The sequence below is a fragment of the Mytilus trossulus genome, chromosome 10, assembly GCF_036588685.1.
Source record: "Mytilus trossulus isolate FHL-02 chromosome 10, PNRI_Mtr1.1.1.hap1, whole genome shotgun sequence".
In the NCBI taxonomy this organism is placed as follows: Eukaryota; Metazoa; Mollusca; class Bivalvia; order Mytilida; family Mytilidae; genus Mytilus; species Mytilus trossulus.
Window position 1 is genome coordinate 40,323,872 of NC_086382.1, and position 16,683 is coordinate 40,340,554.

Genomic DNA, 16,683 nt, shown 5'->3' on the forward strand with positions numbered 1-16,683 from the left:
GATCTATATTCAGAATGCCAAACCTTGAAACAAAGGCTGGAAACTTCAGATGAAAGAATAATTTGTGAGATATTTAACGAGATGCAAACTTCGAGGCAGGAAATTGATAATGTGAAAGAAGAAATGTTAAGATTGAAAGAGAAACACTATTTAGAAATTGATTTATTTAGAACCGAACACCAAGATAAGACTATATTGAAAAAGCTTCACATGGAAAAATACGACATCAGTAAGTAAGTCTCATTCGAGACGTTGAGCAATATTAGATGCAACAGGTTTGTATATCAAAACATACAAAATAACTACAAAAAGGACAAGTTTTAGTCTTAAGGGAGTTCGCCTATCAGTTTCGTAGTAATTTTAACTGACAAATTTAACCAAAAAATTCAATGACCAATGAACCATGAAAATGACTTCAAGTCAGATAATACTTTACAGACAGACATGTACACTTTACAATTATATTAATTGTTCCATACACTAAACATAGCTGACCTATTGCTTTAAGTATTTGGAAATCCGACCAAAACACAAATACCTAACAATGATTGAATGATTAATGAAATATAAAAACGAGGTCAAGGACAGATGATATTAAATGTAAGACATTTAGTCTAAAATTAACCTTCACAAAAATATAGTACATGTAATTATTTCTAAGAATAATCCTTACCTTTCTTAATGCATCATAGTTTAGTTGCTCAGTGAGGATAGATAAGACCTGTCGTCTGAACATCCATGTATCAGCCTTAGTGTATATTTCTAGAAGAGTCTTCATGGTATTGTCTTTCAATGATTCTGGATAAAGTTCAGCTTCTAGAAATGGTGCCTCACCTGGACAAATTGTTTCAAAAACAGAGTTAAGGCACTGTCTAGCCTTGAGTTTATATCTCTGAATGGTTCTTACACTAGCACTCTCCAAAGGTCCCTGGATCTTCTTTACTGGACTAATTCTACACAGGCTTAAAAATTCCTTAAGTTTATCCAATTTTTCAATCACACAAACTAACGCCTCTGAAACCTGACTTCCCCCTGCAAGTGACTGGTCTGTTTCCTGACTGAGGACTAAATCATCTAAACACTCTTTCGCCTGTAATTTACATTGTACATTAATTGATATTGATCACTGTAGTGTAAAAATAAGGTTGAGTGACTAATAAACTGATCTTTTTATGAAAAAACAAATCCCAACAAGAATGTATCCTTAGTACACTGATGCCCCGCCCCTTTTGCACTGTCATTTTCTATGTTTAATGGACAGTGAAAACATCATAAAAACTCCAATTTGGCCTCAAAATTATAATGATCATATCATAGGGAACATGAGTAAGAGTTTCAAGTTGATTGGACTTCAACTTCATCATGTTCATCAAAATATCTTCATGTATCTGGAACAAAATATTTAACCTGAAGTGGGACAGTCAGACAGACATGACAGACGAACGGACACACAGACCAGGAATCATAATGCACATTCGCAGGGGTGTTAAGGTCGTTTCAAGAAAATTTCCATTTTTATACACAAGAAAAATCATATTGAACTCAGAGTTAGTTTTCTCTGTCTAAAAGCCAAAATACACGTCATATGAGTAATCGGGGGGAAAAGGGTCTATTCTTCTTTATATTACAAACTTTTATTTTTAGAAAAATATTAATACACTAGTGTCACGTGACTTCAAACTGAAAGTAAAGACATTTCCCAAAAAAGTCAAAAGTGCAGGTGCAAGATGAAATCGGATCGCCCTGATTTTGGGATCGTTGTAATCAGGATAACTTGTTTTACTGGAAAAGTGCTGCCACTTAATTTTCATTAGAGGTTTTGTAATTAAAAAACAATAAAACATGGATAATTTAATCAATTTATTGATGTTTTGGCACTTCGGGCACTTTTCGAAAAGTTTGAAATGTGGCCTTTCTACCAATACCTTTTCGAAAAGTTTGAAATGTGGCCTTTCTACCAATACCAGAATGAAGTGGGTTGGTATAGCTCTTGCACCTGCACTTTTCAATTATTCTAACATGTAGTAGCATAATCGCCCAAAATGCACGAAAAAAGCGTTTGAAAGACCCTCTAGTAGTATCTGTATCTGTATCTGTATGTTACACAGTGCAGGATCCGATCTCGGATATATGCGCACTGGAAGGAGAGCGGGTTGGTTAGTCCAACCGTTGGAGGGCAGCCGTGAAACCCTCAACTGTCTTTTGACATACAGTTACCTCGTCCAGATGGTTCCACTCAACTATTGTTTTTGGAAAAAAAGAGTTCTTTCGAATGTCTGTTTTGCAGTCTATTAATTTATACGATCTGCTATTTCTGGTTTCTTGTCTTTCCACTATGTTTGAATATTGGAAGTCACTAAAGTTTTTTGCTTTGACTTGGCGTTTATTTCTTGTCTTTTGTAGATAATCTGTTGGATCAATAGCCGGCACCAATCCCTCAACCACTTTGTAGAACATAGTCAGCCTCTGATGTTTCCTTCGCTCTTGGAGAGGTGGTAGTTTTAGCTTAGAAAGCATATTTGTGACGCATCCGGTGTCTCTGGATTTATAGTCGTGCAGAATGAAACGTGCTCCTCTTTTCTGTATACTTTCTATTTTTTCTATTTCCCTGATGGTGAATGGGTCCCAGATGACAGCACCGTATTCTAGTACGGATCTTACCATGGCTAAGTAGGCAAGTTTTTTGCACTCTTGGGGGCACTGGCGTAAGTTTCTTCTCAGGAACCCTAGTGTACAGCTTGCCTTGCTTGTTGTTTTCCCTATGTGGCTGGTCCATTTTAGGTCATCGGATATGTTAAGACCTAGGTAAGGATTAGTTTGTACCTGTTCTAGTATGTGGTTGTCTAGTTGGTAGAAGTGTGTCGATTTTTGTCTGAAGCTCATTATATAGCATTTTTTTGCGTTGAATTTCATTCCCCAATTTAGTGCCCATACTTCCAGAGCTTTTAGATCTTCTTGGAGAGTTTGGTGGTCTTTTGTGTTTTTAATCTCTCGATAGAGTAGGCAGTCATCTGCAAATAAACGAACTTGAGATTTTACGCTTTCCGGGAGGTCGTTGATGTGGCATAGGAAAAGCAGCGGTCCTAGTACTGTGCCTTGTGGTACGCCAGAGTCTACGTGGGCGTATTCTGAGTGCTCACCTTCTACAACAACCCGCATTGATCGTTTTTGCAGAAATGCTGCTAACCATTTGTTCAGATTTCCATCTATTCCGAAGCTGTTTAGTTTTGCCAAAAGTTTGTTATGTGGCACAGTATCAAAAGCCTTTGAAAAGTCGAGTATAGCCATATCGAGTTGAATGCCACTGTCGAAGCTCTTTAGTAGGTCTTCTGTTGTGACTAAGAGCTGTGTTGTACAAGAGTAACCTGATCTGAATCCATGATTTAAATTTGTCAGTATTTTGTGCTTTTCCAGATGTTTAAGGATGTGTTTACAGATGATGTGTTCCAAAAGCTTACATGATACACAGGTCAGTGAAACTGGTCTGTAATTTTCAGCTGCGTGGACGTCCCCCTTCTTAAATACTGGAGCTATGTTTGCACTTAACCAATCTTCAGGGAGAGTGCCTGTGTCAATTGATTTTTGAAAGATGGCGGATATACTTGGTGCGAGTTCTTCTGCACATGTTTTAAGGACAGTGTTTGGTATTCCGTCTGGTCCCATTGCTTTGGATGGATTTACGTTTTTCAATAATTTTTGTACTCCTTCTGATGTTATGTCCAATTTTGAAATGTTTGAAGTTGATCTTTTCTTTAGTGGTGGTATTTGTGAGTTCGGATCTAATTTAGTGAATACTGATTTGAATTGGTTATTTAGAATTTCTGCCTTTTCTTTGCTGTCGTTTGTAAGGCCTCCATTTGACTTTAGTGGTGCTACTCCTATATTATCTTGTTTCTTTGCTTTCATGTAGTTCCAGAGTGGTTTAGAACTATTCTTTTCAAAACCTGCATTGATGATGTCATTAATATAGTTCCATTCTGCTTTTCTAAATTGGCGTTTGCAGTCTTTTTGGAATTGTTTATATTCTTTGTAACTTCCAGTTTTTCTAGCATGTTTGTGCAACCTAGCTTTCCGTTTCAGCATTTTGCGCAGTTTTCTGTTTAACCATCGGCTGACGGGAAAACTACGTGTATATTTTGTTTTCACCGGCGTTTCATTTAATAATATGTTTGTGCGAAGTTTGAAACAACTATTCTCTTATTGCTATTTAAATTATTGAAGGCAAAAAAAAATAATTATTCAGGTCATTATTATACACCTCAAACGTGGGTTACATGCAAGTAGTGTTGGGGCATGCAGCCTTCCCCCCTTTTTTGTTCAAATCCGGAATCGCATCTCGGGTGCTTGTATAGTTCTTGTTCTACAAGTCAAAGTTCAATATATAAATTAATTTAATAGATAAGCCTACACGGTCATTATTTTACACCCCATACGTGGCTTACATGCATGTAGTGTTGGGGCATGCAGCCTTCCCCCTTTTTTTTGGGTTCAAATCCGGAATCGCATCTCGTGTGCTTGTACAGTTCTCGTTCTGCAAGTAAAAGTTCATTATATAAATTTTAATAGATTAGCCTACTAGGTCTCTTCTAGTGTTTGTGTATTGTGAATCATTAACATTTTAATGAAAAAAGCTGCATTTATAAAGAAGTTGGGTGTGTCATTGGTGATCATTGCTAATGTTTAAATTATAAACATACTTAACTCCTACCTGCATCACATCAATAGATCGAGATTTTATTTGTTGAATATCTCCTGCTTATCAAGTGTGACTGGTATAAATTGTAAATCATGATTAAATTGTCACTTTTAGATTCATTCTGGTGATTCTTTTGCATCTATTTTCACCAGCTGCTATGCCAGTTTTTTTGTATGGCTTGCTTTTTTTTATTATGTCAGACTCCTTAGTTATTTCCTGCGTCTTATTACACAGGATATTCCCTTTCAACCAATCTGGAGCAGTATTTGACTTATTCTAATATCCTTAGTTACTTGGTAAAATTATTCTGCACTACTTTTACTGATTTTATTATGTTTGTAATTCAAAGGCATACATTTTAAAATTTGTTCACCATCATTAGCATGGGGGATATAATTCCTTTTTTCATAGAATGTGTGAGTTTCAATATTTGCACAAACTACCTTTTGGAGTAAAGATTAAAAGATAAGACATTGAGTACCCCAAATTAAAAAAAAACAAATTTGTGCTCTATAATTTATGCTTCCACTACATGTATATATATATATATAAAGCGAAATATCAGTTTGAAAAATTATTTCAGATGCATACATTGTATATGACTTATTTTAATCTCATCTGATTTGTTTCAGATTTAGGTACATGTACAGTGTACCTATGATTCAATCTGCAGCCTTGTAAATATATCATCTTAATTTCTCAACCTCAAAAGACATCAAAGAATACAATTCTATCATGAAGTTGGAAATAGTGACCTATTTTTTACTGCCGCTCATTTCATATTAAATTCCTGCCTTCTGTGCAAAGTGTCCACAAATACAAATGGACAGCAAAGAAATAGTTGTATGTGCTTATGTGACATTCAGCACAATCAATCAATTGTGTTTTCATTATTAAGTGCCATAATATTTTAATTCAGGTTCATCATGTTCATCTTAAAGATGTTAAAATCAGAAAACTTATTTCCTATCACCTGCTGAGATTGGAGTCAACTGAAATTGTATTTCTTTTCTGTCCTAATAGAAGAAATTTTATGTACCAGAATATACATCTAAATACAGAAATAACTAACTTAATATAATTTATACATAACCACAATCCCAAATGTCAGATCAATCAGAATGAATCGATTTCCATGATATAGGGGAAAGGAGAAAATAGTCGGACGGAAACTCATAAAATGATACAATGTATCAGTATGTACGGGTTAACCATGTTAACACTTATAGAACTACAATGTACTGCCTACCAAAATTCATGGGTTAATCTTTACCTGACCCAATCACAAAAAATAACACAACTTAATTGTTAATCAAAACTTCATTGGCAATTATACCACATCATCTTTTTTTTTAATCAAATTCTAGCTGTACTACATAATTACATGTATGATACATTCAAATTTAAAATATATAGAAGGTAATTTCTGTCTGTGTGTTGGGAATGCTGTCTCATTGCCATACAAATGTACATGTACAATGTTTTATGTATGCATATGGTAATATAATGCGGTATATGTATATCTAACATCATTTGCTAATCTTGCTAGATATAAGAAATTTTTATACTGTGGAAATATTCAATCACAAGTTTCCAAGTATACCATGTATACCAGTAGAAAATTAAATACATATGAACATGTATGTAAATGTACATATGTACAAAAGAGCAGCTACATGATAAATGCAAGCAAAAATAAATATCCAACATTTTTTGGTTCAAACATTCTGTGGATGTTACATTTGTACATTTGTACAGAGGTCTCACTCAGTATTGAAGGCCAACATCAATATGACCAACAACTGCAATCAAAACACTTTATAATGCTTTTGAACATTTTGTAAACCTGTATAGCGAGTATGTGTTATGAAATGAGATTGAAATATAAACCATGACAAAATATGATTTTCTTGTTCTCTGGTGGCTAATACATGTATATGACTAGTTGTTCTCTGATTGAGAGTTGTTTCATTGGCAATCATATGTCATGTATGTCATATTCTTACTTTTATAATTACATGTACATGTAACTACATAGGTGGTGCATCAGTGAATTGCATGCTTACATTTGTACATGTACAATGTACATGATGTAATTTGTATATGTCTGAAATGTACATATGATATCTGTAGGTTTTCTGGTAGGATTAATATCTATATTGAATTACTTTTTACATCGGTTTCCTGTAATTGCCATAAAAATAACAAAACACTCATAGAAGTCTTATAAATGAATATTTCAAAATTCCCCTTTACCATGTTTACAGTTCAACTGAATATCATATGTCTATCTGTAGATCTCTCACTCGTCTTGGTTAGATATTGCAGATTTTTTAAAACATTTCATGAAAGAGACATAAAATTACATTTCTGACATCCGTGAAATACAATATTTTAACTGAAATCCTTTTTGAAATTCCTATTTTAAGAATATTCACAAATCTCCAAACTGCCTTTATTATGTATATTTGGTATTCCTTGTAACTGAAGTAAAAACTCTTTAAGATGGTATACATCAACTTCAATAATGATGAAAAAGAAGTTAAATTGTCCAATTAATAATATTCCTCTTTCTTTCAGCATCAATACACTAAATTCCAATTCATTTGGTTTTGAAACAGTCAATGCTTCTACTTAGTACGGTGCATTATGTAGAATTGCTGTCATTTTTCTATTTTTCATGGACATATTTGGTGGCTTTCTAAACAAATTTTAATCAGATCTTCCATAATGGCCATGATGAGTTATAAGTAACTTTTAACTGGTGTCTGACTGCCGGTCTTCATCCCTGAAATATGAAAATGCAAATATAATACAAGTACAATGTATATATCGAATGAAATTTTCAATATGAGAAAAGTAATCAAAAGTTAGTGCAAACACACTTCTTCAAAAAAGTACTGTTAAAATGCTTACAAAATAATTCTCGTCCTTTTTTACCAGTAGTTATGTCTTCATTCAACATTTGAACAAAAAAAAAAAATTTCCAAACACAATTTAATAAGGCGCACTATGTAATAAATATTTAAATATTATGTTGAACTTCATTATTTTGTATCTCCTTTTCCAAATGTGAACAATGACAGGAATACTTCAATATCAACATGATCAATATCAGTTATCCACAAGAAATTTTAGCTACATGTAGCAAGTTCAGTATATTATTATTATCATGATTATAGGCGTATCTGTCATGTCTGTGTAAATAAATATTATTGCTGGTACATATATATACAGACACTTCATTTTGAATTCAGAAATTGATCATGATTTATATTAATTAATAAGTACATTAACTATTGTATTGCAATTCTTGAAGAATGGAAAAAAAAAGTGAATTTGTAGGATACTTATACAAGTGAATTGGCATAGTTATGTCCCTTACACATTCAGAATGTTTTACATTGTACTTGTTTTACTTGTACAAATGTATAAGTAAAAAAATCATCCTTTTTTCTTTCTTGTATTCTTGAGATTTCTTTGCTCTAATCGAATTTTAAATTGTGCACTCTCTGCAGATGTCTTTACCAATCATTTAAGTGTAATTTCATAGACAATGAAAATCCCATTTGTCTGTTATCTTCACAACACTGCTCATTTACAAGCCTCAAAGGAGCAATTTTTGAAGGCCTTGCACAAATATACAAGATCTTTGCTCAATCAGTTTCTTTGATGGATTTATATAATGAGATGAAACATTGAACTTAAAATAAAAAAAATTGAGCCAAACTTGGAAAAATCATTAAAGGCATGATTCACATCTCAAAACTTGAGGATTTTTTTAGGATTGAAAGAAATGTTTACATGGTTTACTTACAAGTACAAGTAAATTTTTGAGAAAATTAAGGCTAGATTATTCAAACATTATCTATTTACTTATACGTGTTATATGTGTTTTTTTTTTTACTACTTCAAGTAAATAAAATAAACTTGTACAAGTACATGTAGTACCCCTGACTATGTATGTGTCTGTAATATTTAATTGAGCACTTGTTGTTTGTTGCTGTTAGTTTGTTTGTTTGTTCATTCACTTTTTTCTCACATAAATAAGGCTATTAGTTTTCTCCTTCAACAGGTTTATTAATATTATGATTTGGCGCCTTTTAGAGAAGACAATGTGGCAGAATGTGTTTTTCTCATTGTTGAAGGCCATAAGGCCTAAATGATGACATATAGTTTTTATTTCTGTTTAACTATGGACCCTTCAGGAGAGTCGTCCCATTGTACATGTACAATAGTCGGATAATTGCAGGATAAAACAATTTACCTGTCTATAATACATGTAATGAAGCTCTCCAAATTCAAACCATTACTTTATATTTCATCACAGCTTGAATGGCATACTGTAACCTCAGTCCTTGTTATTGTCAGGTGACCTAAAAAAAAAAGGGAATGTAATTTTATACTTTTATTTTTAAATAAAGGAGCATGAAAAATTGAAAACAACACGTTCAATAATTTCATGCGTCCATAGCACTTTTCTGGCCGAGTCTGGATTTAACTTCATCAGGAACGCTCATAGACAAACATTTAAAATCCAAAGATGTACAAGTAGTGAAAAAAATTACAGAGCTATATGTCAAAAATATTATGAACCTGAGTATACATTGTAACATAATGAGCGAGCCGTGGTGTAGTGGTTAGTGCATCGGACTGCTAACACAAAGGTTCCTGGTTCGATTCCCGTTTGGGATGAAAATTTCAGGAACTCAATTTTCGGCTCTCCCTTGACACCATTTGCGAGTATGGTCTTGAGGAAACGATGATAGTCCGTCGGACGGGGACGATAAATGGCTGACCCGTGTTAAGAGAGAGCCATATCTCTTGCACGTTAAAGACACCCTTGTAGATTTCGAAAAAGAGTAGGAAAATGCCTCTACAAGGCAGCACTCGCACCAGACATGGGGTAATTGAAATATGTAATTGTAATTGACTGTAATTAATTACAATTTATCATGTAATTGAATGTAATGTGTAATTGAGCATTTTTTTCAATTACATGTAATTGAATGTAATTAATTACATAGCCAAAATTGCCTGTAATTGACAATTACTTTTCAATTACAAGTCAATTACATTTGAAATTTTGGATCAAAAGATTAAATCTTGTGTTTTCTCAAAAAATTATTAAAAGCAATAATCTTAACAAATGTTGTAAGCTGACAAAGAAAAGCCTTCACAGTATACTTTCTGTATTAACACAACCATGGTAGATTCTTCATTTTGTATTGAATGATAAAAAAAATGTAGACACATGCCATAATTTTAAAAGAAACCACTAGGAAGTCACTGTCTTGACCTTAATTAGTAGATTTAGATAGATATTTTAAGACATTGATTTAACATAATTAACTTTATTCAAGGACTTAAATAACCAATAAATATAACCTCTGGCTATTTGTTTTATTACAAACTATATAATGACTGTTTTTATAACAGTTATGTTAAACAGATATAAGGCTAATTAGAGAGAGATAAATATACCCCTAGGGCCTATAGGTACATGTTTAAATTCTTGAAGGGATAATGCATATGACAAAATCTCACTTGCAAAATTTGTTCACTATATATATGAATGTTGAAAGAAAACATTTTATCAGATTTAAAAATGAGCTCCAAGAGTGTACTGGAACATTTTACTGTTCCTGATGACTTCCAAAATGGAAATACTTTCAAAGGAAAATGTATGCATTGTGGCACCCTCATTAGTGGAAGTTATAAAGTTACATCCAACTTTGTTACACATATGAAGGTAATACTATATAAGAATTTTAAAAATTAATAAATTCATAATGCTTCTTTTTCATTTCTAACCAGATTTCATTTATCTTATATCCTCTAATAGCTTACATTTAAATTTGGAAAATATTTTGTTTATTAAATTAATTAGTTGTGATTAAAACTAAAGTTTATTTTTGTTTTAAGAAGTCAGATTTCTAAATCACTTATTTAAGATATATAATTTGAATAAGCTGGGATAAAAATGAAAATCATTTCAAAAAATAAAAATAGTGCTCTTTTTTTGTATCATTTATTTGTAAAATATTCACCGTCTGATCCAAAACAGTTAGAAATGACAAATGCTCTTATAATGTTCATAGCTGGGGATCTTTTACCACTCTCTATTGTCGAAAGTGAAGAATTTAAAAACTTGATGGAAAAAGCTGACACTAAGTATGATCTTTTCAGTTTCATGCCAGCCCCATCAGTGGAAAGAAAAAGAAACCCTTCAGGGATTTCTGTAAGTTCAGAAATGGATGATTACTTGTCAGATAATTGTATTGATATGTCAAAAGACCCTCTTTTGTATTGGCATAGTAACTGTCAACGTTTACCACGTCTAGCTAAGTTAGAAGTGCAATATTTAGCTATTCCAGCCACATCTGCACCAGTTGAACGCTTATTTAGCACTGCTGGAAAAACATTTAGGCCGGAAAGGTGCAGACTGGCTGATGGAACATTTGAAAAGCTGATGATGGTCAAATGTAATGGGAAAATGCTTAAATAAGTTATATGACACAATACAAAAATGTATATACTAGTTGAACACTGTCTAATTGTTATAACTATAGAGCAATGTATAATACTTATGTACATATCATAGAATAAATGCATGTTTTCAATGTTTTATCTTAATTTTCCTTTCAAATGTAATTGAAGTAATTAATTACATTTGCCAAGTAATTGGAATGTAATTAATTACATTGGTAAAAAAAGTCAAATGTAATGTGTAATTTAATTGAAGATTTTGTAATTGTAATTGAATGTAATTAATTACTTTCAAATGTAATTGACCCCATGTCTGACTCGCACCCGCAAAGTGGAAAGGGATTAATATAAGTTGCAAAACTTGTTTCCCAATCCACTCTAAATAAATATGTTTAAACTAAACATAATGAATCATATATATCTTTAAATAAAGAAATCACTTTTGCTTTTAAGATATATTTTGCTAATCAAATCCCCTGGTTTCATTAGCGAATTAACAACACAGGGAGGAACCTTAGCGTCATTGTTGTAGCGCTAAGGGACATTGTTCACAACCAGTAGTGAAATAAAATATTTAAAGTTGGAAAAAAAAAAAAAAAAAAAAATCACTTTTGCCATACAATAGAAATACAATGTAGGAAGATGTAGTTTGAGTGCCAATGAGACAACTCTCTATCATGTCCATCCAAATAACAATTTATAAAAGTAAACCATTATAATACATGAAGGTCAATGTATGGCCTTCAACACGGAGCCTTGGCTCACATCAATAAACAAGCAATATAGGGCCCCAAAATTACAAGTGTAAAACCATTCAATCAGGAAAACAAACGGTCTAATCTATATAAAAAACAAGAAACGAGAGACACTTATAAATTACATAAACAAACGACAACTACTGTACATCAGATTCCTGCCTTAGAACAGGTGCAAACATTTGCAGCGGGATTAAACACTTTAATGTTTATATGATATAATTAAATGAACCCAGGATATGCATGTTGCTCATTTTTGCTCGTCTTAATGTAATTTTTATGATTAACTAGAAGTGCTGAGAGCACTGCTCACAATAGCCAGCCCCCTCTTCCACAAAAAATATAAAATAATATAAAACAAACAAGTGAATCTGTGAGCTACTGATCACTTTTGATACCCCCATACACTTTAAGAATTTTAAGGTACACAGGAATTTGTTGAGTGGTGAATATGAAAAAGCATCACACAGTATTGCTGACTCATATAAACCCTCAAACCAATTTTTAGAAGTCCTTGTTATTTTCCTGAGAAAGATGCGACCAAAAATAATCAATTCTGGAACAGACAGACTGACTTTAATCTACCGTCAAAATTGACGTTTCTAAACAGGCTGTGGCCTTTTCCATTTAATAAATGATATGATTTGCATCATTTCATGCTTGTACACACTTGTCTGTTGTAACAGAATACACAGCTTAATTACAAGTGGTTTTTCCCCTGCCTTTTGGACATGAGGTCTCACAATGAAAATTTTACAAATACCATTATGGCTCGATTCTGTTTACTGGGGATATATATAGCTGAACACTGAACAGGGACACAGTTCAGATATTTGATATCATTCATGTACTCTAATTTTAGAGGGAAAGTGAATGCAGTGACTATTCAATTTTAATACTGATAATAATTATTATATATATACGTAAAAAATAAAATGTCATGTACATGATCATGATGATGTATGTCAAAAGCACAAGAAATTAAAGAGTATGACAGGAAACATGGAAAATAAATAAGGGGAAACATGAAGCACACATCAAGTCATCCTACTAAACACGAAACATAGAAGATAAAACGTCTGAACACGAAAACAAGTTGGTGACCTTCTGCTATTATCTGTTCTATGGTTGGGTTACTGTCTCTTTGACACATTTCCCATTTCAATTCTCATCATTTTTTATTTAAAATACGAAAGACACCGAACATATATGTTCTCATAGTTAATGACTTTATTCATTATAGGTTGAAAAATACAGGCAAAGTTTAGATGTTTATGAAGTGTCCTATATTTTGACTTTAGTGGAACCTTAATCTAATCTCTTAGAGCACAAGCCATGCCCTCTGCATTTTAGTATACATATATCTCTAGATTGTAATACCTGAAAGCGATAAATTACACCTAAGTCGTGTTTTGTCCTGACATTGGATCATATTGAAAAAAAATTCCATTTGTTCTAATCGGTTACTTTAACCAGGTCGTTATAATCTAAACTGACAAGTGCACGGCTACTTCAGTTATTTTCAATTAACCAACTTGCAAACTGCAAGCTTCGCAACTACATTGATTTTCCAAATAAGGTAAACAGGTGGGCGGAGCTTAAACTCCGCTTGCTATTTTTCTTTTGATAAATACAGCTTTCACTCAAATTATTTCTATTTCTTGATGTGAAAATACATTATAATATGAAAAAAGACACCATATGACATATATTTCATTATTCATGCGATACGCGTTCCTTACCTATTGCTACATTTGTTACTGTGTCTGCAACGTCAAAAGTCGCCCGCCATTACACAATCTGATCTAGATAGGGGAAATAACTCCTGCACTATTTTTTTATTCGATTTTGCGGGAAAACCACCTTAATGTCGCTGCGTTAATGGGGCATAATTATTGTTTTACACGTTCAGTTGTATGTTACACATGTACATGTCATCAAGTTTTTTTTAACAGTTAACTTTTTTATACTCCATGTTCCTAAATTCAAGAGTATTTTAGCTTCAAGTAACTTGACATATTTTTAAACTTTCGCTATAATCTAAAACAGTAATGCATTCAACTATATTGACCTTGACCTATTTGAACATAAATTAGGCCGTTAATTTTCTCGTTGGAATTGTTTTACATTGTCATTTCAGGGCCTTTTATAGCTGTCTATGCGGTATGGTCTTTGATCATTGTTGAAGGCCATACAGTGGCCTATAGTTGTTAATTGCTGGGGTTTTTTTTGTATCTTGTGCAGAGTTGTCTCATTGGCAATCATCATACAACATCTTATTTTTTTTATTTTTAACAAATTTTTGCTTAACACTGTTACAAGATAATTTTTTTTTATATAACTTTGTAAATAATCACAGATTTTACTGATTTAACTACATGTTACATGTAGCTTGAAAAATTTAAGGATGGTGGGGCTAGTTGTTTATAAATAATAGCTTATTTGTAAATCTAAATATGGAAAAGTATGACATGTTTGATCTGATATACAATATTAATCATATCTTTCAAAAACATTTCTTGGTATTTACCTTTCTTTTTCTCCTGTAAGTAATAGACAAACATGTATGCTCTTCATCTGCTTCAACCTGCAAACATTCAATAAAGAAATGCATTTATTTTTAATATCAGGCTCAAACTTGCAAATTGTGTTGTTGTTGAAGGCCTTACTTTGACCTATGATGGTTTAGTTTTACAAATTGTGACTTGGATGGAGAGTTGTCTCATTGGCAGTGACGGGCACTCTTCCATTATCTAGTGTAAAGTTTGTTTGACCATCATGTACATGTATATGTATATGCAAGAATTACAGCTAATTTCCAAATGCTTGTAGAGTAAAACTTTGGCTAGCTTGTTTGCTTTGTTTGTATAAATGTTAGCTCAAGCATTGTAATTAAGATTGACATCTGCAAACAATATAGGCATGCATTATCAAAGCAGTACATATCATATTTAAATTTGATTGCAAGTAATTCAATTAAAATTGTCACTATACAAACAAAACCAGCAAGCAAACCAAACTGAAAGTCTTACCCTACATGCATTTGAAAATTAGCTGTAAAGCTTTTGTTTGTCAGAAATTGGATGTGTCACAGTTGTAGTATTTGGATTTGAAAGTATACAATTGTAAACATACATGGTCAGGTTGACTATAGCTATCTACTGTAGTTCTGCTGCTAAATTCTGGTACATTATCTGTCATTTCATGGTCAGATATATGTGTCTCGTGTCTCCAATAGGAATGCTGATCAACCTGGAAAAAATGTGTATATTTTAACTGACTTCCCTCTAGCTATTTTTAAACATGTATATCATTGCAGTTTGACATCAATTTTGTAAAAAAAAAAAATTGTATACCTGGCATAAAGTTTCATAGAAAAACTCAGAAATTAGAATCATGTACTGTCTCTGGTGGCCATATTTTATAAATTTCGAATTGTATCATTATCTGCCTTAATTTCATATTTTTTCTGACATGCAGTCTATATATATATATATAAATGTACAAGGATGTACTTAATACACATACAAAATGTAGGTGTATCAGGAAAAGGGGGGATTTGGTTGATTATGTGGGGAATCACTGAAGCATGACTGCAGAGCCCCCCCCCCCCTCCCTTAGGTCAGTTCAAGGGATTATGAAAAGTTCTGGATCTGCCATCTGATACTAATATGAATAAAAGTGATTTTTAAAAAGTTAACTTGAAGTAGGTGTTTCAACATAAACAGTACTATTAGCATATTAAAATTCCTTGAATTAAAAGTGCAGTGAATGCATGTACATGTATACATTTTGTATACCGCAGACAATACTCAATTGTTGTTTACTTGTACAAGAGTTTCCTTGAAAGCATAATTATATTTGATCTTACCTGCACTATTTTAGAAACATCTAAAGATAATTCCTCACACTGAGCTTGTTTCAATAGACTTTTTCTGCACTTTGTACAAAGACCTGAGTTTAAAAAAAATAATATCATTGAAGTTGCCTCAACAAAATCATAGATGAAAATATTGTCATGATTGTGTATTTTTAAATGTACATGTAATCCGAGACTCCTAAACACATACCCTGGTACATACATGTATTTGTAAAAAAAATAGATGCACGAGTACATAATAATGTATGATATATAATTATTCTTTTAGACTTAATTACAGTTTATTAAGTTTTGTAAGTGATTAAAAAGGCCAATATAAAATATGTCTGTTAAATGTAACATGCTGAAATAATTTAACTTCTTTTCATTGATTTTTTTGTCATATCAGGCATTGTGACTTTATACTGAAGTAAATATAGTGAAAAATACTTTGGGTTAGATGGAAGGCAAGCTAAATGCATACAGGATGAATACATAATACATACATTTGTAATGATGATAAACAATGCATGAATAGGCCATACATCATGTACATTGACCTATAATGGTTTACTTTAAAAAAAATAATTGTTATATGGATGGGGAGTTGTCTCATTGGCACTCACACCACATCTTCCTATATCTATATGAAGACCTACTGTAGACATTGTAGGCATTGACACACTGAGACAGATTTTATAATTTGAAAGTTTTCTCCAAATAAGTAACATATATGGTATTAGCAAATGGCTGTTGGTTTATAAAATTTGTATTTCTAGTAAAGAAAAAGGCTATTGTGTCGTCCGATCATAAATGTTTTGCTTAGTAGTGATGTCCAATGCAATATCATGGCTTATGACATATTTGTTATGAATACATTAGGT

General features: G+C 32.4%; 2 protein-coding genes and 1 long non-coding RNA gene across 3 annotated transcripts in view; all 3 read right to left on the minus strand.

The window, feature by feature from the left end:
• LOC134687901 (uncharacterized) overlaps positions 1-4,083 on the minus strand; it is a 37,656-nt gene extending 33,573 nt beyond the window's left edge. The window contains exons 1-2 of the mRNA XM_063548359.1: positions 2,218-4,083; positions 674-1,090 (exon numbers count right to left, since the gene is read on the minus strand). Coding sequence (XP_063404429.1) covers positions 674-1,090; positions 2,218-4,083 — 2,283 coding nt within the window. The remainder of the gene's footprint in view (positions 1-673; positions 1,091-2,217) is intronic.
• A 2,831-nt stretch (positions 4,084-6,914) lies between these two features.
• LOC134687348 (uncharacterized) lies at positions 6,915-13,804 on the minus strand. Its single transcript, XR_010101763.1, has 3 exons — positions 13,683-13,804; positions 8,964-9,072; positions 6,915-7,484 (listed from the first exon to the last, which is right to left on the minus strand). It is a non-coding gene; the product is annotated as an uncharacterized LOC134687348 (long non-coding RNA).
• Positions 13,805-14,446: 642 nt separating this feature from the next.
• LOC134687902 (uncharacterized) overlaps positions 14,447-16,683 on the minus strand; it is a 37,952-nt gene continuing 35,715 nt past the window's right edge. The window contains exons 3-5 of the mRNA XM_063548360.1: positions 15,812-15,894; positions 15,076-15,192; positions 14,447-14,527 (exon numbers count right to left, since the gene is read on the minus strand). Coding sequence (XP_063404430.1) covers positions 14,447-14,527; positions 15,076-15,192; positions 15,812-15,894 — 281 coding nt within the window. The remainder of the gene's footprint in view (positions 14,528-15,075; positions 15,193-15,811; positions 15,895-16,683) is intronic.